At 37.3% G+C, this 23,181-nt stretch overlaps 1 protein-coding gene and 1 non-coding gene across 2 annotated transcripts; both read left to right on the top strand.

Annotated features, from left to right (window-relative positions):
• Positions 1-7,277: 7,277 nt before the first annotated feature.
• Positions 7,278-7,349, top strand: Trnaw-cca (transfer RNA tryptophan (anticodon CCA)). Its single transcript has one exon. It is a non-coding gene; the product is annotated as a tRNA-Trp (tRNA).
• A 437-nt stretch (positions 7,350-7,786) lies between these two features.
• On the top strand, positions 7,787-22,141 carry LOC129770070 (uncharacterized). The gene is made up of 6 exons (XM_055772687.1): positions 7,787-7,910; positions 7,985-8,122; positions 8,201-8,375; positions 20,005-21,472; positions 21,532-21,619; positions 21,686-22,141. Exons 1-6 carry the CDS (start codon positions 7,840-7,842, stop codon positions 21,972-21,974), a joined length of 2,229 nt encoding a protein of 742 aa, XP_055628662.1. The 5' UTR covers positions 7,787-7,839; the 3' UTR covers positions 21,975-22,141.
• The last annotated feature ends 1,040 nt before the right edge of the window (positions 22,142-23,181 follow it).

Genomic DNA, 23,181 nt, shown 5'->3' with positions numbered 1-23,181 from the left:
ATAAAATAACATAAAAACGTATTAATCGATTGTGGTTTCATTGGAGTTAGAATCAGAACATAGCATAACTGCATGCTCGAAACAAACATAATTTTTACATTTCATGCAGTTGTTGCGTGTTTTTCAGGTCTTTTATCGAAAAGAAGAATGTATAACGACCTTCTAGATAATTACCAGATGATAAAGGTTCTGGAATATAAAGTTTGCATATTTCTAATATTCTTTGTCTTTGTATTCTTGGTAAACTAAGAATTAATGCCTTTTTTTAGATGGGGCATGAAAAGATGATATAAAAGGATTTCTAGGAACTTCCTTTTCTTTTTCTTGTTTTCTTGTCGATATTGTTCATTATAAAAAAAATATCCTCAAAACTGTAACTGTTAGAAATTACCGTAAGCCACCGATTAGTTTATAGTTTACTTTTTACAATTCTTCCAAAAGTGAAATTATTTCACAAGTGTGTTTATGTATGACCATTATATTTAGCGAATAATTATACGAAAGTCAAACATTACTATTTTGCTTTTGAACGTATGAATCTAACGACGAATAGTTAATATATGGATCCGTTCAATCCAGTTACAAAAGGGACTGAAATCAGATAAGAATAGTCCGGTAATGATCTTATGCATTATATTCAATAAAAATTCCACGCCACTAACATTTCATTCAACAATATTCTAGTATATGAAAAAAGGCACTTGTCCTAAAAAGTTACTCTTATACTCGCGTCGGTGTGTCAGACCGAAAGTGTTAAAAAAGTGGCATAGTCCCGTTTGTACCAACACATGCGATACGCTAAACGATGACGAACGACGAATAACGAAACTAGAGAGAATCGCAAAGTCGCAGCGTTGATATTTTCTGAGAAATGAACGAATTATTGATTTCTCGGTCTGACAGACCAATGCGCGAGTATAGTAGTGTTAATGATCATCAAATGTAAGGATCGTGATTGCATTCGTTTCGAAATGTTTTCACATAACTGTCAATTTCCTTAGCAATGTATTTTTTTCCTGAACGCGACACTGACTAATATTTTCATTAGTCACTTCGTTGAAACAGTTCCGAAAGGTTCTGTGAGCCTAATGTGAAACGGTGTTGAAGACAACGATGAGCTGTTATTCTCAGAAGATTCATCGTTAGATATTATTGTATAATCCAATAAAAAATTTTGTCAACCTATTTCAACCTCTAGAGCTCCTAAATAGTCTGACTTGAACCTCGGGTTCAAAAAGTTAAGTCTGGTTGAGCTGAAATTTTGCATAGGGTGTTGTTTCGAGGTGGTGAACAGTTTTAATGGGGTAACTTTTTGAAATTCAAGATGACGATTTTCATTGGCACCCCAGCACTGCTACTAGGATTGGGCGATTTTAGATCGACGATTAGAAGATTGATTTTTTCCATTGCGGTTTTCGATTAGATTGATCGATTCTTTGTACTCGGAAAAATCGAAAAAAAAATAGTTCTTTTGACGTAAGTTCGAGCCGAAAGAATGTTTTCTGTCGCGAAAACCAAGAATCGTTTCGCCTTAATGACAGACCAACGGCACGGTTAGATCGTTGATCAGGATCGTTGTCAGCTGAGTTCTGGGTAGATACCAGTTGTTGAATTTCTAATAATGCTTCTCAAATAATTTATTTAATTAAATGGCAAAAGATGAATGCTCTGGAAAAGTTTTTGTGGCCTTCGTGCTGTGGAACAAAACTAAATGTTTTTGAACAGAACTATGAGAATTTTATTCCCTGTTTAACCCTTTGCGGTCGGAATTAATTTCCCTTCAAAGAGATCCTCTTATCTTTTAACGCTGATAATATTTTGCTTATAACGAGTACCGTTACTTATTATTCACAGAAACTTCGTATACATTTTGGAAAAAAATCACTAGGCATTAAAATTCGTTTAGAAAAAATATAAACTATTACATTGTTGTATAAAGTAATTAGTATGATTCCTTGCTGTGGTGGCTGTGAACAGACAAACGACCGCAGAGGGTTAAAGAACACACGACACTCACATTGTATAAGTAGATAAATTGTATTTTTTTTTGTTTTTCAAAGATCGATTCTCTTGTATCAATCTCATCAGTGAATTGGTTCGTCTTTTTAGAATGATCGGTGAATCGTACTCAAAACTCACAAATCGCTAAATAGTTTACGAGTTGTGCTCCCAAAACTTAACTAAGACCTATCGCAGAGCTTGGTGATCGCCGTCGAAGAATTCCGCCCACAATCTGTAGAACAGGATACGGAAGATCATATTGTAAACTGAATTGGGCATGGTAATCTCCTCTATTCTGCACGGCAAACGACGTGTGATAGCTCGAGTTACATTATTCCCAAAGTGAATTGCTGTCGTGTCGTCTCCTGTCATCCACTCAGGTATAAAATATATGCTAAAAAGCAAGATGATTTCCAGAATAAAAGGAATAACTTTGTTATCTGACGTCACTCGCAGTGAAAAATACAGGGAAATGCTACTACAATAGAGTCGATACCTTTTTTCGTAGATAGAACATATGAGACCTTCCGACCAGGCTCCCGGTATTCATCTATCTGCCCAGATCTGTAACATAATCCGATGCTATAAAATATGAATTTTAACCTTCTAAAATCCAAGTTTTAAATTTGCTTGAAAAAAATATAGTAGATCATATTTTGGTGAGAAAATCGAAGTTCATAACGGAAATTTTTTGAAGGCACGGATTTTTTATTTATATCAGAAAACCAGTACTCCGCTTGAGGGGGGACCCCGGTCTGGAAAATCGAAAAAAAACAAATTTTTGTTTTTTGCATTTTTGGGAAGCTTATGCCCTCAGAAATGTTGTATTAGAAGGATTTTTCGATATTTGATTTCGTTGGAAAGATACAAACAAAAGTATGAAGTCACCTCAAGGGGCATATTATTGCTGTACGAATTTTCAAACGCGTTTTTCTCGAAACTATGTTTTTTCAACTGGTGGTATCGATATCTCAGGATCTACTCAACCGATTTGGATGAAATTTTTTATCAGCATGTAAAAATGGATCATCTAAGGCGTTACATAGTCGTTTTTCGGTATTCATTTTGTCGATTTTTTATGAGCTTCTAAACATTTTTATGAAAAATAACTCATTTTTAACAAAAATGGCTGCCATTTTGGCAATTTTTCGATTTTTCAAAAAGCCCTATGTAACGCTTTAGATATTGTCCTAAAGTTTCAAAATATTTATTGGAATTTGTTCTAAGACACCCTGTTGCTTCAGAACCGATACCACCAACTAGGTACCGATTTTCAAACAGCATCTACGTATATAGCAGTCAACACCGTAATAATCATTATTCGTGTACTCAACAAATGGAAAATACGTCTTCGAATATACCTTAAACAATAACATCGGAAAAAAAAATCACGAAAATGAATTATTTTTCGACCTTCCAGAAAGGGGCCCTCCCTTAAAGCGGGGTTGGGTATCTGGTTGAAAAAAAAATCATTTTTCTCTTGAATTGCTCGTAGTAGTTATTGCTTACGATGGAAAGCATAAAAACAATTCTGGTTTGGTAATTTCAACTTGTTTTTTGTTTCTTCCCCATAAACTTCATATTCAATGTAAACAATGACGATTTTTTTTTGTTTACCGATCCACATATACTCCATCTACCATTTCACCCTGTTATGAGTCACACTGATATTCATGATTCATTTTCAGTTGAACTTCCTGACAGAAGCTTATTTTCTTTTTTTGTTCGTTACAAACCGTTTGACGGTTATGAATACATATGAAAAACTGCACTTTCCGAGGCTACTGTTTGGAGTTTCAAAAGAGTCAAACTAACAGATTTTCTGAACAATGAAAAAAACTACATTTGAAAAAACTGTTCTGAACAATCACAGTCCTTCGTCACACTTCCGTCCGTGCCCCTAGGCTCAGACCCTTCTACTTTTAAGTCAATAAGTAACCAGCATTACTCATACACCTTTTATCTTTCGAATGAAGTGATTGACATTTACACTTTGGTTAACCGACAAAATTGACGCTCAACACTCCAAGCACACCCCAGTACAGATTCAAAACTGATGTGATGCTAAAATACAGAAGCACTCTTCACCAGACGGCACGCAAATCGACGCGGTTCCCCCACCAAACAAAATTGCACCATACTGTGCGGTATCTATCTTTCATTCTTTTTTATAATCAAGCGGAATATGTGTTTGACATCAACACTACGATAGACTGCTGTCTAACAGCTGGTGCCAGACTGTCAGCTGTCACGTGGTCGTTAGCTAGATGACTGCTGAATTGTGAATACTATAATTTGAAATCGCGAATGGTTTGCTTATACTCAATGAGTAGAATACGGCGGACCTAAGATTGCAATATTTCCTCTATCTACATTGTCCCTAGAACGAACGCGGCATTTGCATTTCAGGCGACTGATTTACGCTCGTCTAATTAGCACTGATATCCAAATATTGTGCCTTGGCCACGGGAACACGATAGGAAAATGTATATTCTTTCAATTTTCGTTAATTTCAATCATTTGTGGGTTAGGGAACCGTAATGTATAACGCACCGAAAAAACTACCGAAAATAACGAATAGCGCACCGGAAATAATAATTGAGGTTAAAACTATTGCATCAAAAATTTGAAGCGCTTTCTGATTTGGTACCATTACTGAAAGACGAAGTCTTATGTCAAACAAAAAGGTATATTTCATACTCATTTTTATTCTCATTCACTAACTTCAACAGGATTAGCAACTACACAACTGAAAACTAATGAATATACATCATTCGACCATCTGAACGGTCCTCCAAAGTTTCCAGGAACGGGTGGCAGTGAACCACAAGCCATAAGCTGGACGAAATTCGGAAATAATGTGCAAAGAAGCTGTGGGTACTCATTTCAAAAACGAGAGAAACGTACCGGAAAGGACTGCAGGAAAGAGATGGGGGTCTTATACTGAAGTAATGTAATTTTTTTTTCTGATAAATTATAGCCGATTTATCAGTCAATCTAAAGTCTCGCAATAATTATCGACTCATCAGTGCGTCAATAAAACGTTATGTGTAGTTTTACACGAAGAATCGTATTTAGATTCCATTTGTATGTCACAACAGCTGACCCGGCAAACTTCGTCCCGCCCAAAATTTGGTTTTTGTTTTCAATACCTTCAAACATTCACGTTTTCTAACTATGAGCAAGTTCATGGGTCCAATCACAGAACTGTTCATTTATTGATCTTCTAATCGACCCCGTCGAATTGACCTTTTACTATAAAATTCCTAGTATTTCTAACACAAGTCACTATTATAATATCAGATTATTTTCAGACACAATTCTCGTTTAAGATTTTTCAACCACTTGCAAATAACATGTTTCTCCTTTACATGGAATAAAATTTTTAAACAGAAAATATGATAGAATAAAGACAGCCCTAAATCGAACAATTTCTTCCTCGAGTTCTGCTATTTTCAACAAATTCGATGATACTATTTATTGGTATAGATAGAAAAAGATATAGAAGTGCGTTTCATCACATTAAAATCCATTTCCAGTTTCGAACAAAGATCAATTTCGCTAGCGCAAACATCAAATGAACTAACAGCATTTGACACTATGTAATTATAGAACATATGGGAATTTAATTTTTCGAATTTTACCTTTTTCCTTCAGATTTTTCCGAAAATTTCAATTGTCATGTTTGGTTGGAATATTTTTGGTTGAAATATGTGTAATATTTTTATGGGACCCCCTCTACATTCCAGAGGAGGTTGGGGTGTCATACCATCATAGAAACATTTCTCATACCCAAAAACCTTCACACCCCAAATTGTGCTTGATTAGTTCTCGAGTTATGCAGAAGTTTGTGTTTGTGTGCCCCCTGTAATTTGTGTTTCATTTGTATGGCAGCCCCCCCTTAGAGAGAGGGTGGAGTGTTTAACCACCATAGAAACATTTATTGCACCCTAAAACCTCCATATGCCAAATTTGGTTCCATTAGTTTGATTAGTTCTCGAGTTATGCAGAAATTTGTGTTTCATTTCTATGGCAGTGTTGAACCACTTGAGAAGTGTTTCTTGGAGAGTTTAGCCACCATAGAAACATTTATTGCACCCTAAAACCTTCACATGCCAAATATGGTTTCATTTGCTTGATTAATTCTCGAGCAATGCAGATATTTGTGTTTCATTTGGAAGGCAGCCCCCCTCCCCCCTAAGAGAGGAGGGAGGAGTATCTAATCACCGTAAAAACATTTATTGCACCCTAAAACCTCCATATGCCTAATTTGGTTTCATTTGCTTGGTTAATTCTCGAGTAATGCAGAAATTTGTGTTTCATTTCTGTGGCGATTTTTAGGAAGAAAGGCAAATGAGAAGAGAATTGAACGCCAAGGCCACAAAATATCTGAAAAACATGCTGAAATTTATCTCTCATCGAACATAGCTAAGGTTCTGGTCAACAGGGCGTCGAATCATTGTTAAAGAAACAACGCTTTTTCCCGAAGAATGATAATGTTTGGGCAGACGACTAATATTGGCGAACCGAAAGAATTTTTTTTTGGGTTTTTTCCGGGCCGCTAAAAATCGTCCTAATCGCAGATAGAACAGATTCCCCATCATTTTCGAAGAAGATTGGTTCGGAAAAAAAATTTAAAGAAGTCTTAATAAATGTAGCATTCAAGGAAAGTTTGGTCCATTGAATTATCTTTATCGGTTTTTTCATCGCCATCCGAAAATTTGTCCGTTTTCTATGCATACGTTATAGAAAATGTTGTGTGGAAAATAAATACGTTAGAGGAGGCACCACTGAAAACCTAGTGATAACTGATACACGCTTCGCTGCTCCCAGGCGGGTCTGCAGAATTATACGACCAGGAGCCCAATTGGGCTTTTATATTGAGCCGTAGAATAAAAAAATCATCCATTAAATACAATACAATTCAATTATTGTTTCAATTGAACCAGTCCTTTCTAGTTTGGAGCGGTTTCAATGTTTCTTTTGATTACACGCGTGTTTGTGTGAGCCCTCCTAAGATCGGAAGCCAATATTGAGAAAAAAAGACAGGTGAGCTAATTGGGTAAAGAGACGCAAAAACCCGTGCACAAAGAGGCCAATTTCGTTCCGAGAAAATTTGCATTGATAACATTGCGAGAAATCCCACAGCGTCTTTCGTCTGTCTGTATGCAGGGTACAACAAATTTATTTTCGGTTTTTCTCTAAACTTCAAACAACTGAGTAAGATAATATTTAATTAATGATATGTTTGATAATGTTCGCAGTAATTGACACGGGACTCCGTGGCGCAACGGTAGCGCGTCTGACTCCAGATCAGAAGGTTGCGTGTTCAAATCACGTCGGGGTCAGTCGATTGTCTTTTTTGATGGTCATAAGTGTATATAAAATTTTTTGACTCAGTTTTCAACACTATTCGAAACTACAATTAAACCGTCACAATATATTTCCTCACAGCATTCACATATTTTCCGATAAAACAATTCCGCGGAAAATCGTACATCATGAACGCAAGCTTATCACTCCATTTCGGCTAATATGGGGCAATCTTGGAACAGCACAGTGCACTTTGCGCGCCGCAATTTGCATACAGCGAATATCGACACATTTATGATTCCAACAAGTGATTACTGTTACTATTTATTTGTTTGATTGATTAGAGCAAATTCGATTAGATTGCGTGTCGCATTTACACCTAGCTGATAAGCATCACCAATCGATCGAAGGGTGAAAGCAATTTAGCGAAATAGCGCGGACGGTCTTTTGGAGTTGTTGAGTTTTAGTGGGGTTTTTGGATAGGCGTGATTTGGATTCGTTGCGGGATTTTCTTGTGTGTTCCAGATGCGTGTACTATTCAGAGGACAATCAATTGACATCACTAAACCTCCGGATGAAAAGTGGCCGCGTCAATCGTGCGTTGAGTGATTTTTTGTTATCTGAAATCTTATTCCAATCATAATTTCTGATGATTTGATGGTCTCATTAGGAACTCGAGATGGAATTGCAGAGCGAAACGGAAACGAGTGATGCCCGTCGTGTTCTGCGTCGTTTGCTTCTCGTTTCTAATTGGATGGGTTTTGAGGGACATCTTCCAGTATCGATCAACGGTTGTTTCCAGCAGTGGGTGAGATTCAAATGACACGGGTTCTGGTGATCTCGGAACAAGAATTGAACAAACGACACTTATTTGCAAGTTTTTCAGAGCCAACACCACAATTTATGATGCGGTTGAGTTTGGTGTGGATGAAAATCTGGACGGGAAAAGTAAAGTATCAGGCGGTAACAAGAATCCTTGTAAGCTAACGAGCGAGTGTAAAATTGTGTGCAATGATGCGGACTTGGCTGTGCTGTCGGAGAAAATTAATGAAACACTCAAGGTATGGGTATATGTTGGTGATTTCGAATAGAAAAACAGGGAGTGGGTTGTATCTATGGTATAACCGCAATGGTGGTGTAGGACTATCGCTGATTTAGTGTTGTTGAATCTGAATCCATTCTGAATGAATGAATAAATGAATATTTGGGGGACTTCGAAAACGAGAGCGTTACGTTGGAGGTACAAGGTTTTATGCATCTAATATTGGATACGAAAATATCCTACTGATGGGGAAGAATAATCTTCAGAAGCTTCCCTGCTAACTACACTTTATTGAAAAATCACAGAACCAAATGTATTTGGTCGCAGTGTTATATGGTTAGAAAACATTAAAATAAATTCTTTCGCTTGCATGTTATTTTCAATGCCAAGGGGAACTGGCAAATTATTTTGCAGCAGCGGTATCTTACCGGATTCTTCCCGAAGTCCATCACCAGTGGGTAATGCTAACTCGATAACCATCTGTTAATTGCACTCGATTGAAAAATCACAAATCCAAATGAATTTGGTCGCAGTATTATATGGACAGAAGACGTTAAAATAAACTCTTTCACTTGAATGTATTTTTCAATTCCCAGGGGAACTGGTAATTATTTTCCAGCAACGATAATATCTTTGCTGATACTCTCTTGGTCACCTTCTCTTCTCCTTCTGATGGCTCGGCTTTTCTGCCCTCCCTCACAGTTCCAAACAAACTGCATGCCTTTCAGGTCAGATCAGGCTAGGTAACGAATGCGAATGAATGCGTTTCATCACCAGAATATCGCTTAAGTATGCTTTTTGTGCGTGATTGAATCAAGAGAAGGTGTGGTTTACGATGGCAATTTGGAAAGCAAACTAGAGGGGAATGAACTCTCTGAGTTTGAAACTTTCGGCAACTGAGCAATAATCGATTGAAAATTATATAATTTTCACGAAGCGAAACATTTTCCGTTTGGCGCGCATACAATATTGGATACGAAAATTTTCTACTGATGGGGAAGAATAATTTTCAGAAGCTTTCCTGTTAATTGCGATTGATTGAAAAATCACAAAACCAAATGTATTTGGTTGCAGTGTTGTATGGATAGAAAACATTAGAATAAACTCTTTCGCATCAATGTATTTTTCAATTCCCAGGGGAACTGACAGAGTGTTTTTCAGCAACGATTAGTTCTTTCCAGATTTTCCTCGTTACTCGAAGCCCACCAGTGGTTAATGCTAACTCGATAACCACCTGTTAATAGCACTTGATTGAAAAATCACAAAACCAATTGTATTTGGTCGCAGTATAACATGGATAGAAAACGTTAAAATAAACTTTTACGCTTGAATGTAATTTTCAATTCCAAGGGGAACTGGCAGATTATTTTGCAGTAACGTCTTTCCGAATTCTTCTCGATTTTTCTCGAAGTCCACCACCAGTGGTTAATGCTAACTTGATAACCACCTGTTAATTGCACTTAATTGAAAAATCACAAAACCAAATGTATTTGGTCGCTGTGTTATATGATTAGAAAACATTAATTTAACATTAAAACATTAAAATAAACTCTTTCGCATGAATGTATTTTTCAGTTCCCAGGGGAACTGGCAGATTATTTTTCAGCAACGATTGAATCTTTCCGGAATTTTCTCGATGCTGAATGGCACCCAAACGAAGAGTTCCGCGCGTGTATGTGTATGTGTGTGTGTGTGGCGGCTGCTCCGATCTCTTCCCGGGGAACCGTTTGTGGCATCACTCTCCTCCTGATGGATTCTCTTCTGGCCTAAGGTGCACAAACAGGCTCTTGGTGACATCATTCATCCGCGCTTTCATGATAAACGAAGAGCTTCACCACAACAACGACAACATGCTCCAATCGCTGTTCAATTATAACTGAGTGGGTTTACGAGCGGCGCTCGCTTATATACCGATTGGTGATTTCAATAGCCTGTTTTGAAAGCAATTTTAAGGCTATTGAAACAAGTTTTTGGATGAAAAAGTAAGTATATCACGTGTAGACATTTTATCTTTCGAATGAAGTATGTATCATACCATTTCGTTCAGTTGTTTAAAAGCTATTAACGCCCAAAATCTCGGTGTCCGGCGTAACGCTTTCGTTTTCGAAACTATGATTTTACACCCCGGTATAGAAATGAAAGACGTAGTCCTACGTCAAAAAGCGATTTTTCATTTTCGAAGTTTAGGAACATAGTTACGTACTCCAAGCATAAACATTTTTCATATCGTTTTACTTTTATTTTACATGTATACATCTAACAATCACTCACTTTCATCTGTTTAGGATGATAAGTTGATCGTATTCACATTTGTTGTGCTCTTTGTAAAGTGCATTCCAGTGTGACGCCGAGAATACTCAAATGGCTTGTTATCTGTTTGAAAGGCTGGTGTTATTCTGAGTAGGGTATTGTTGTGCATTTGAGGATAGCAGCGAATCTTTCGTTTTGTGATAATTAATGCAAATTCTTCAACAATTAGCAGAAAAGTTATTCATTCAGGACGCAAAATCAATGCTTCCAGTAGATTCGATACGATCCGTTTCATTTTAATAAAGTTGGGCAAGTGGGAACCGAGAGAATAAAAGAGAAAGTTCGTATAATTTTTTCGATAACTACATTCAATGTTCCGGCAGTTTCCGGAAAGTCTAATCTTAATCCAATTAGTACGTAAGGTGTCACTTTATTGGCGCATCAGCATAGCGTATACCTTGCATATACTTTATTAGTATCATTGATGATGGTTAGCTAGACTTAGAGCGAAAAAAAATACATTGCGAATATTTCATTACGGATTTTATATACTACAATGAAAACCAACAAGTTTGGAAAAATAGAAGAAATAAAAAAAATGTATTGTATCTACCTGGTTCTTGTTCTCGATTGCCAATGATGAAAAGTTAAAAACCTTGAGATCCGGTGTAGTTGCTTCTTTAAAAACCCGTGTTGAAATAATCTAGAATTTTTCAGTAGGCGATAGCGGATACTTGCAAACAGGAATAAAAACGGGACATTCAGACCATGAACAATTCTATATCATAATATAGGGTGTACAACCTAATTCGTTTCATTTTTTACATGAAAAACACATTTATTCGAATAATAAAATTAATTAAAACATTATTGAAAATATTGGTCATCACTAGCCACTTCTTTTTGCCATCGGATTCCGTCGCGAAAGAAGCGTTCATCTTTCGAAGCCAAAAACGAATCCGTTCAATTTTTGATACCCTGTTTGAACTAACGTATTCCACTCAATGTAGAGATGGGCAAAACGGTTCATTTGAGTAAGCGGCTCAGAGCCGTGCGTTCAATGAAAAGAGCCGGCTCATTTGAGCGATTCAGCGGGTCTTTTCAAGAAAGGTTTATTCGGATATGTAAAGAATAGAAGACGTAAAAAATAAGGTTTAAAACAATAATCAGTGCAGAGAATAGTAAAAGTATTACTTTATTGAAGGTTTTCTCTGATATATTTCCATCACAATAATCTACTTTACTTTTTTTTATTTATAAACATTTTATCTTCTCAATAATATAATGAAAGTATACTACATCGTTCACCGTAAACTTGTCCTGCTTTCGGAAAAACTCGCTCACATGGTATTGAAGTCGCCGGAATACAAAATATTTTCAAAAAAAAAGGTAGAGCCACGGAGAGATAGATTTTCTTTCTTATCACCAAATCAAAGGGTTGCGTATTCTCTGCAAATGTAGTTCCACTAAATATTTATCTACAATAGATATTGCAGCAGCTTTTGCATCATGTGAGGATCGAAGATTACCAACCAATGAATCAAACTCCTCCCATACAGATGACCGCGCTTCATCATCAACGATTTATGGTATCCTATGGAAGTCATTTTTAGCGTCCTTATCAACGACTGGTGTGCATAGTTGTACTTTCTGTTATACCCAAAACTTTGTTACTAATTCGTCTGACTCAAGATTTGTAAATCGCTTCACCAGCTTCGAAATCAATTCATTACAAAGCTTTTTATTAATCACTAGAACTGATTTCTCTTGATCCATATAATGTGGATCATGTCGAATTTTCAGTCAGTATAGCAGTTTTCTACAACGACACCGTTTTCTCCCCGTTTTATATCCCAAACATTTTTAAAATGTTTTGAATGGAAGTTTTTTATGATTAACTGTATTATATTAGTCAAATCATTTCATTCGACACCCATATGCGGGAGTTGCATACAAATAGTAATTGGCTATTTTGGAATTGGATTTATCATACATAAATATGCTCTACTAGTCAAGCCCTTTCATCTGATACCAATATGAAGGGGTTTTCAGAAGAAATGTAGTCTGCCATTTTGTAACGGTCGCCATTTTGGATTTAAATTTTTCATAAATAACTGTGTTCTACTAGTCAAGCCCTTTCATTTGATACCCATATTGATGGGGTTTTGACGAAATTTGTTGTCTGTCATTTTGTAACGGCCGCCATCTTTGTTTTCTATGTTACATAAATAACTGTGTCCTACTAGTCAAGTCCTTTTCGAGGTTTCGAGAAAATATGTAATCCGCCAAAATTTACAAACATACAAACAGCTACATAAAACCGTTTTAATAGCAGCATGGAAAACATATATTTCTTCCGCACTGTTGTAAGCCACGGTTCGTCAGAACGAGCGCACGATTCACGGTTCATTACCAATAGACGCCGGATCTTAAAAGGAACACGATTCTTTCACGAATCGTAGTTCTTTTTTTAGCCGTGGTTCTCAAATGAACGGATCTTAAATGAACCTCGGTTCAAAAAGAGCCACGGCTCATAAAAGAAACGTGGGTCTTTTTTGAACCGTGCTTCATTTGAGAGCCGCGGCTCATTTTTAAAGAACCGTGGATCGTACGCTCTTTCTGACGGCCCGGCTCAAATGAGCGGCACGTGAGCGCTCGCCCATCTCTAACTCAATGCGTTCCGCATCCATTGAAACAAAAAGTCGAATGAAAGTTTTGTATTCCATTTGGGTTGGAGGGAATATGAATTTCCCACAGCAATTGGGAGTTTTTTTATTCAAGCGTAACTTTTCAATAGGGCGTATCGATTTTAGTAAGTGAATTCTTTGATAATTTATATCCCAAAAACTATGAGTCGTACCGAAATAGTGTCTTGGAAAGAGTTCTAGAGTATTGATATTGAAACGTGAAATAAAATACACTGAAAAAAAATAGTGCTCTTTTTTCAATACAAAAAAAAAACTTTAATTTGCTATATCTAAATAAAAATCATTTAAAAAATAAGTCCAAGATGTTGAAACTATGTTTGACGAATTTTATGGAACATGGAACCATCTTTAACTTAGCTTTGAAAAATCATATCTCAAAAACGGAATGAAGCTTCTCTGATACCGAGATATGTTATGTAAAAAATACTCAGCTTTCAAAAAAAAATATAGCGACCTCTATTCCAAAGCCATAAAAACAATGAAAACGACTTCAATAAATAATTACGAAATTAAACTCCATTTTTGCTAGTACAATATTTCTTAATAAAATACTCATTGACTTCAATTTGGTATGTCGATCATCTAAATCGGTTCTGTGGTTCAAAAGTTATGAATTTAAAAAAAACTCATTTTTGGGAAAAAGCTGAAAAGTTTGTTTTTCCGGGTCACCCTAAAATGGAAATGGACATCATAACAAAAAAAATCGTAGTGCTCCCGTGGCCGAGTGGTTAGCGTCCCTTTTTATCATGACGGGGGTTCGGGTTCGATTCCCGTTCTGGCCGGGAGACTTTTCGTCAAAGATAAAAAAATTTGGTAGTAGTTCTGATAATAATTGAAAATCAGTTGAACATAGAAGCTCCTTTATTATTTTTTCATTGAAATATAAATGATATATTGAATATGAATGATATATTGAATATGAATGATATATTGAATATGAATGATATATTTCAAAGCAAAAATTAACTGGACAAACGTAGTACACCAGACAAACGTATACTAACAAAAGGATTGTCTCCTATGTTTCAAATTAATCGGGCAATCGGTGGAACACAGGTTTGTTTGCGAGAGGCCGCTGCTTTCGACGGCGGTTCGGCGGCCGACTCGGATTGCATCACCTTGGCGGTTGGGACCACCTACGTTTCTTATCATCGTTAGATAGGGACTTCGCCCCCATTACATTCTTATCAGAATAAATTTCATTACAAAATAAAATCATATGGTGCTGTGGTGGTGAGTGGTTAGCGTCTCACATTATCATGCCGGGTGTTCGGGTTCGATCCTCGTTCTGGCCGGGGGATTTTTCGTCAAACAAATTTCCTTCGACTTGCACTGTGGTTACGCGTATTCAAGAGCTTGCCCCTCGGAATACATTCGAGGCGTGTTATTTGGCTTAAGAAAACTCAAACATGTATTAATAAATGACGCTAAAGGGTGTGTCACATCAAATTGCATCACGAAAAAACGCTGTAGAAATTTAATTTTTAGGAATTATATCTTCAGCTTTCGCTTATAATCAGATAAGAGTGTATAGATCACGTTGGCCATGCTTCTCTGTCAATTTTTCGTAAATTTGGAAAAATGTCGTCGAACGAAAAAGAGCGTCGTGAATTAATCCTGCGCACCCATTTCGAGAATCCGGAGTTGTCACATCGGGACATCGGTAAGATGCTGGGAATCGTCCAATCCACGGTCAGCAGAGTACTAAAACGATACTTCGAGAACCTAACCATCGACCGGAAGGTGAAGAACGGCAAAAATGGATGCTCCGTCAGTGAAAAAGATCACAAGCGCGTAGTTAAGCAGTTTAGACGTGATCCGAGAAGTTCGGTCCTAGATGTCGCCAATAAGCTGAATTTGTCAAGTTCATTCGTCCAGCGGACCAAGCAGCGGGAGGGCCTGCGTACATACAAGGTTCAGAAGTCTCCGAACCGCGACGAAAGGCAAAACATGGTGGGGAAGACGCGAGCCCGGAAGCTGTACACCGAAATGCTGACGAAGCCGCATTGCCTGGTAATGGACGACGAAATCTACGTCGAAGCGGACTTTCGTCAGCTGCCGGGCCTGTTGTTCTTCTCCGCAGAGGACAAATTCAGCGTTCCGGAGGAGATTCGCAAGCAGAAACTATCCAAGTTTGCCAAAAAGTACATGGTGTGGCAAGCGATTTGCTCTTGCGGAAAGCGGAGCGCCCCCTTCGTGATGACCGGCACGGTAAACGGGCAGGTTTACCTTAAGGAGTGCCTACAGAAGCGCTTACTACCACTATTGAAGCAGCACGAGGGCCCGACCATCTTCTGGCTTCGCTTCGTGCCACTATTCAAAGGACGTGTTGGAGAGGTACGAAGCCAACGGGATCACCTTCGTGTCAAAGGAAATGAACCCGCCCAACGTGCCTGAGCATCGCCCAATAGAGAAATATTGGGCGATTATGAAGCAGGCCCTCCGGAAGAACCCAAAAGTTGTCAAATCGGAGGCGGACTTCGAGAGAAAATGGATTTCTGTTCAAAAAAAACTACAACCTGACGTTGTACAGAACCTTATGGACGGGGTAAAGAGGAAGGTGCGAGCATACGGGCTTGGGCTCAAAGTATGAATAAAAAGAAAATGTCAAAAGTTGTTTAATAGTTTTTATTTTACTGTCTAAAATTTTCAAAAGGATCGGTCTACTGGGCGAATTTCTGCAGCGTTTTTTCCGTGATGCAATTTGATATGACACACCCTTTAGTTAATGCATACGTTGAGACGGCAAAAGTTCCACAAGGGAACGATAACGCCATTCAAGAGAAGAGTGTGGTGGGGCTAATACGTAAGTATCATTTTTTTCTCAATTCTTTTTACATAACATTCATTCTCTATATTTGTCATGTTAAAAAAAAATATTCTTAAGCCAGGGTTCAATTCTAAATTATCTCTTTACCCTTAAGAGCAATACGGTAAGGAAAGAAGAGGCATGTTCATTGTGTCTATACTAATTCGTTAAAATGAATCAGCTAAGCATCCCGCATCATTTTAAAAAAATTTCAGCACAATTTTTTATTTTACTCCGTATTTTTGTTGCTCTCTCATGTTGTATTGATTTAATTTTATATATTATCAGGAGGACAAAGCTCATAACCTGATTTGTCGGAATTTTTCCTTTTTTTTAATCGGTCAAACATTGACGTTGACGCGTAAGCCTAGTGTTAATATTACTCGAATAGATTATATATGAGAAGGTCACAGAGGGAATTCCTGGCCTAGGGGTCAAATCGAAGATCTTTTTGACGTTTATCGTTTTTCTTCGTCTATACCTATCTATCTGCTATAAGCACACAGAAGTACGGTATGATGTTTTCCTACTAATTTGTCTTCTTTTATTGACATTTGTTCGCTCTAGAAGGCATGTTTAGCCCATCTACAATGTCTTCCAAATATTTGCGATCGAAATGATATAAAGGGTATCGATAAAGAATTTGGGGAGATCCGAAACCTCGATTTTACTGACTCCGCTTTAAACGAACGCAAAGATGTGTTTTTCGTTTGGGGTGAAAGTTTAGCACTAAAAAAGTATGACAATAATATTGATTTTCCCAGATTGGAGAAAATTATCACAACATTTCTGATTTTGCTTGATTCCTCAGCAACCATCGAACGTTTGTTTTCAGCATACAATTCAAGCAAAACAAAACTAAGAAGTACAACAGGAACAAAAGATGTGCAATGTATTCTAGCTTCTAAAAAAATATGTAGGCATGCATAAAGAAAAGTCAGGAATAATTAGAATGACACAAAATGTAAAATAAAAGTATAATTAAAACATGTATGATCACAAACAGGATAACGAAAATTAAAAATGCTACTACTGACACTGTCACTGTACATCGTATTTTTTGTTACTAATATAAAAAAATTAGAAAAAATTGATTCTTTTCGCCCTTCTTTTCTATTTTTTCCAGTTATTTCAAACCTTTGGTTGGCATCTCTGAATGGGTTTGTCCAGATCATAGATCTATATCTTTTATCAGTTCCGTTTTTAAGCAAATATCGTCGACTGTTGAAAATTTCTTTTTTTGCTGGTTTTACATGAAAAATATTACTGTGCCAATAGTAGACCTATTCCATGAGGTTATGCACCAGAAAACCAAATTTCAAATCTAGTTTTAGGAGAAAATTGAAAAAGTTATTTGAATAAGCACGTATTATATCATAAATTTTTTGCAACAAATTTAATTTTTATGCACCAACCTTTGAGAGAGGCGAGTTTGAAAAACTACTTAATTATATTTAAAATATTTCAGGTTTTCACTATTTTTATGTTGAGATATCTCTGCACATGCTTAACCTAATTTCAATGTCTATATACCATTGAATGGATGACTAAATGCTTGTTTGAATAGCCGTGGGTGGACCTACGTTTCATTTTGTAATTTATGAGAAACAAGCATTTGAAAAACAGGTATTTTGAAACGTTGTCACGTCACAAAAATAGAGCATTTTTTTAGTTTATCAAATGAACATAATCCTTTTCCTGAGAAAAATATGTCACCCTTCTAATCTCGAGTTCACCGCGAGTAATCGGTTTCCCACATTACTAACCATAGATTTAAGAAAATTGTTCATATATATAGTTTTAAAAATATATTTAAGATTTCGGCTCCTTTAAACTTATGCAACTGAGCCTGTAAAAATAAACGAATTTATAAAAAAAAAAAAAATGAACATAGGTTCAAACATTTTTATACTTGGGTTTCTCTGAGCAAACAATGAAAGTCAACAACCCACAAAATTTGGTTGAGATCGGTCCACAAATAGAGAAGTACCAACTGTCTCCAGAAGTTGTTGTCACGTCACGAATAGTATTCGATCCATTCCAGTGTGACGTAACAACATTTTGACTCACTACAAACACTTTTTTTGCATTTTCATGAATAATGCACACAACATTAAACGATGTTATAGTAAAATTAAGAAAATTTCCAACAAGAATCATCAGTTGGAGAATATTTTATAGTTAGGTTGGCTTGTTGTCCGTCGAACACTTTTGTGACGTGGCAACACCTGACTTTTTGCTGTTTCGGACTGTTGAACATTAATGACTAATTTCATTAATTACCGTTTCGTTTCAAAACATACAAATGATATTTCTCCTGTGTTTTATCAACAATATATGAACGTAGATTCCATAATATAAACTATAATCTTACTACAACTTCCGGTTTGCTGATGGTATTATTGAATGCTAAAAAATATGGAAAACCCATACGATATGGGCTTACCAGCGGAAGTCGAATATCGTATTCCGATGCCATTTTGGAATCGAGAATGTTGACTTCCGGTTCGTTAAAAACGGATATAAAAGGCCGGGAATGGCATGAAATCCCACAATACGATCGTGAATGGTAATGTTGGCATATAACCATGGGTGCACGAAGAGGAATAAAAAAAGAATAATGTTTGATAGTGAGAGATAGGATTTAAATGAGAGGGAGATAATGTTTGAGTGGGAAGAACTTAGCCTTAGAGCGACGTGTGTGGAGTTATACAAAGAAAGTGCACATACAAATGTACACGCAAACATCAACGATTAACGATAAACGATCGAAGTCAACGTCAAAGTCAAAGTCATCTTCAATACCCAAACATAAACGCCCTTGTACAGGTATGTGAGTTTATCAAAAGTTTCTGATAGCAAAATCAAATGCGTTCCCCCTGTAGTGAACGCCACACGATGAACCAGGATTGTGCTAGTCATTGATGGCAAGCGCCAGAGTGAACGTGTTAAACAATCACGATATAAAAACTGGAGGTCGGTTTTGGACCACCCCAACTTTTCCCAAATAAAGACATACCGTGTATTACAGGTGACAGGTAGATTCAAATTATATAGCTTTTTTTTTTATGAACATACCATAAACAATTAAAATTGCATTGTTTCGCAATGTTTCACAAACTAAAAGAACATAGAACTCATTTTGCACACAGGTCGAATATATTTCTTTTCTGACTTTGGAGGAATGAAAAGGTAAAATGGCGCCAAAACGCTAGAATGAAGAGAATTCACCATATTATCAAATTGTCAGCGTTATGACACCATTGAAAATTCAGTAGGAAGCACGGTTGCGTTAGGACCACTTTCCCCTATAGGATGGACTTTTGGAAGGGGAAGGGGAGATCTCAGAGGAAAGTAAGAAGTATTCAGAGTAATAAAAAAACATAAAGAATAGTATATCGCTTGCTCAAATACGGTGAAAATCTTATTGAATACAACTTATTGATTGTGTGACGTGACAACGCTTCGTGGAGACTGATTATTCGCACAGAGCGCATTGTCACGTCACAAAATGCATGCCGTCAAAATGTACGTTCTTGCGAGTTTTTCGAAAAACTGAGTATACAGGAATCTTCGTTCATCTTTCATTGCCAAATCATAGAACAAAGTTTATGGTAATGTTCAAAAGTCGGAATCCGCAAAAAGACAGGTGTTGTCACGTCACGAAAGTATTGGGCTGGCAACAAGCGAATTCAACTGTAAAATATTCTCCAACTGAAGATTCTTGTAGGAAATTTTTTCAAATTCACTTTAAAATCGTTTACCATTTGGAAATCGTGTGATGTATACATGAAACCGAGAAAAAACCTGTTTTTAGTGAGTCAAACCGTTGTCACGTCACGCTGGAATGGGTCAATATAACACTACTTTACTTTTTTCAGGATCAACCATGCACTGACATAACCTTGACCATCGACTCTCTTCGCACCGTGGACAATAAACTTTTTCGAGGCTGGATTACCCTTGATGGTGATATAAACATTCAATCACTAGAGCTCAAGAACTCCTCCATAAGCGAGATCCCACCGGAATCCTTCGACGCAGAATTCTTTCGCGAAACGATAACTCTAACTCTGGAATCTCTGCAGGTATCCCATTTGTATGGGAATGTTTTCCTCGGACTATTGCAGCTGAAAGAACTAAACCTGAAGAACCTTCCACTGGGAAACATCGAGCCGTTCGTGCTGGCCCCTATAAAGTTCACTCTGGCGAGACTGCTCGTGGAGAACTGCTTGAACCGGATGGACCCTCGGACGATCCTGGGTGAAACAACACTGGATCACTTAGTGATTGTTTCGTTTGAGTACAATGTGTTGGAGGATGTTATCAGCGATGAAACATTCGCGATGACTCCGAATTTGTCGAGCCTGTATCTGAGGAAATCACATATCACTTCTTTGAGCAAAGGAATCATAGACTCTCTTACCAAATCGGTGAAACAAATTCATCTCGATGGGAATAGTCTGAGCTCCGTACCGTATGGAGCGTTCGATAGTCTGCTGAAAAGAAATGTTAAAGTTTATTTAAAAGACAACCCATGGAACTGCGACTGCGAACTCAATTATTTACGAAACATCATAACGTCGAACGAAGATATGTTTGACGATATAAAATGTATGTCTCCACCTGAATACGCTGGAAAATATGTAACTTCAGCGAATTTTTGTGATTCAACAACTACAACACTCATTCCGGAAACAACATTCAGTCAATCCTCACATTCGACAAACGATGATTCTACTGTGGATTACACGACACTGACCACGTCAACAGATATCGCTACACCTATAACACCTACCAATTCGACCTATCATCCAATCACTACTCCACAAGCGAATTTATTTGAAATTCAGTGCATGACAACGGCGGTACCGTTGGAACCATCCATCGTTAGCTACGACCCATCGCGAATCAGTCTAACGAAACGGACCAAAGTATTTAACGTCTTTGAGTCACAGGTAGGCTCCGTTGAAGTGCTTTTTGACCGGCTTTATACAAACGCGGTCCTGCTCTGGTTCTACGACCCATCTTCAACAAAGTCAGTTTTCATAGCAAACATCGAGAATAGGGCCAAATGTGCGGATGTTTTCGGGCGAACCGTGCGAATCTCAAATCTCATTCCTGATAAGAATTACATGTTTTGTGTAATTTACCACAACGAGTTGATGATTACTCCATTCGACTGCTTGCCGTACAAATTGTTACCATCTTACGAACAGAGAACTTGGTTGGTCCAAGATCAAAAGATTGTTATGATCAGTATTTTGATTTCTTCCATAGTTGTTGCGGTTTTAACCGGGATTATGGTGTCATACTGCTTCATTAAAAGTTTTACAACGTACCAGAAAGGTGAGATATTTATGAAGAAAAAAAATTATATTTCAAGAAAGTGACAGATTTTTTCCTAGCATGCAAGCGTTTGACGTGTGATTCGAAAGCCGATCGTAGCACGGCAAATCATAGCTACATGACACCGGTTGTAGGACATACAAGAAGGTTTGAAGAATTTGAATTACATATGGACAAATATTTTCCATTTTTTTTATATTCCCATCGGCTTAGGCAAACGCTTCATAAACGTAGCGTATCGGATACCAGCGCGGTAAGCTGCCGTAGTTATATTTCCGCGGTTGCTCCTGCAACCCAATTTCAATACATCTCCTGGAAAATGGACAATCGACCCCGGCTTTCGATGGAGTACTACCCAAAGGAACCGCCGCCGCCACCGTTGCCGCCACATCCGAGCAAAAGAATGAAGACGCAGAAAAGGGAGGTAAAAGCCAATCGTCAGGAATCGTATGACGAACCAAGCGTCAGCTATGAGTGCAGCCCATATCCGGAGAAGCATTAGGGGTTTTGTTGCAAAATTAGGTCGTTTAACTTGAAAACGTGTTCGTATGTGGTGTTTGAAATTGCTTTGCTCTTCAGTCGGTGTTCAATTATTGTTCATCAATAAAATAAGTTAAATAACAAGTGCGAATTAAGTCCGTGGCAATCTGTTTAAAGTACTTGTAAGTATTTTGAGTAGAGGATGGAATCAGTTTTATATAAATGAAGATTTATTGCAATAAATGTCACAAAAAAGTGTTCACAAAAACGTTAAAAATGAAATAATAAAATTTCTCTTTAAAATGATCCACATTTAGTTCGAAGAATCGAATTTGCAAACAATGTGAACCTACAAAGATAAGAACTAATTTATGACGATCAAGCTAATGTGTATTACCAGGTAAATAAATATGATGAAATATCAACAATTCGATGTATCTATCAATGTAATCCACATAATATTGCGTTATTGGCAACAATGCTTTGTTTTGACATCTTTTGAAGGAATTCAACATAGAACAAAACAAGTTTTTCTCTGCAGCATGGGTTTGAAGAGCTTTGAAAATGTCCACTTTTGAACCTGGAAAGTACTATTTGCGATTATGATTCTGCTATCACATACAGACAACTGCTGCAGCATTGAATGTCTATCGAATTATCGAATGATGGTGAACATACTCTCGAAAAGTATCGGCGCTTTGAGTGGTTAAAAAAATTGAGGTAGTAATTTGAGAAATGAAGATATGAAGAGCGTGGAAAAAACTCCGAAAAAAATCGAGTACAGTGAACTGAAAGCTCTTTTGGACGAAGATGACCTGCTAGGACCCCCCCCCTCTTTCAGAGGAGGAAGATATTTCAATCCATCGCAGGAACATATCACATGCTTAATTTGGCTCCATTTGTTTTATTAGTTCTCGAGTTATGCAGAAATTTGTGTTCCATTGTATGGCAGCTTCCACGCCAACCTCGGACGGAAATTTGACGTAGGACTGGTTATTCAGAACATCTGTTAGTTGACCACATTTGAAACTCAAAATAGTAGCCCTAGCTTCTGCAAGGAAGTTCAACTGTCTAACTGAAAATGATTAATGAATATCAGTGGGACACATAACAGGGTGGAATGGTATATGAAGTATGTGTGGATCGGCAAAGAAAAGAAAATTATATCGTCATTGATTACATTAACTATGAAGTTTATGGGGAAGAAACAAAAAAACAAGTTGATATTT

This window comes from Toxorhynchites rutilus, chromosome 2 (assembly GCF_029784135.1).
Source record: "Toxorhynchites rutilus septentrionalis strain SRP chromosome 2, ASM2978413v1, whole genome shotgun sequence".
Lineage (NCBI taxonomy): Eukaryota > Metazoa > Arthropoda > Insecta > Diptera > Culicidae > Toxorhynchites > Toxorhynchites rutilus.
This window is presented reverse-complemented; position numbering and strand designations above follow the sequence as displayed.

Coding starts and splice junctions, on each gene's coding strand:
- LOC129770070 (XM_055772687.1), top strand. CDS start 7,840: ATGCGTGTACTATTCAGAGGACAATCAATTGACATCACTAAACCTCCG. Junction 7,911..7,984: donor GAAAAGTGGCCGCGTCAATC/GTGCGTTGAGTG, acceptor TGGTCTCATTAG/GAACTCGAGATGGAATTGCA. Junction 8,123..8,200: donor ACGGTTGTTTCCAGCAGTGG/GTGAGATTCAAA, acceptor CAAGTTTTTCAG/AGCCAACACCACAATTTATG.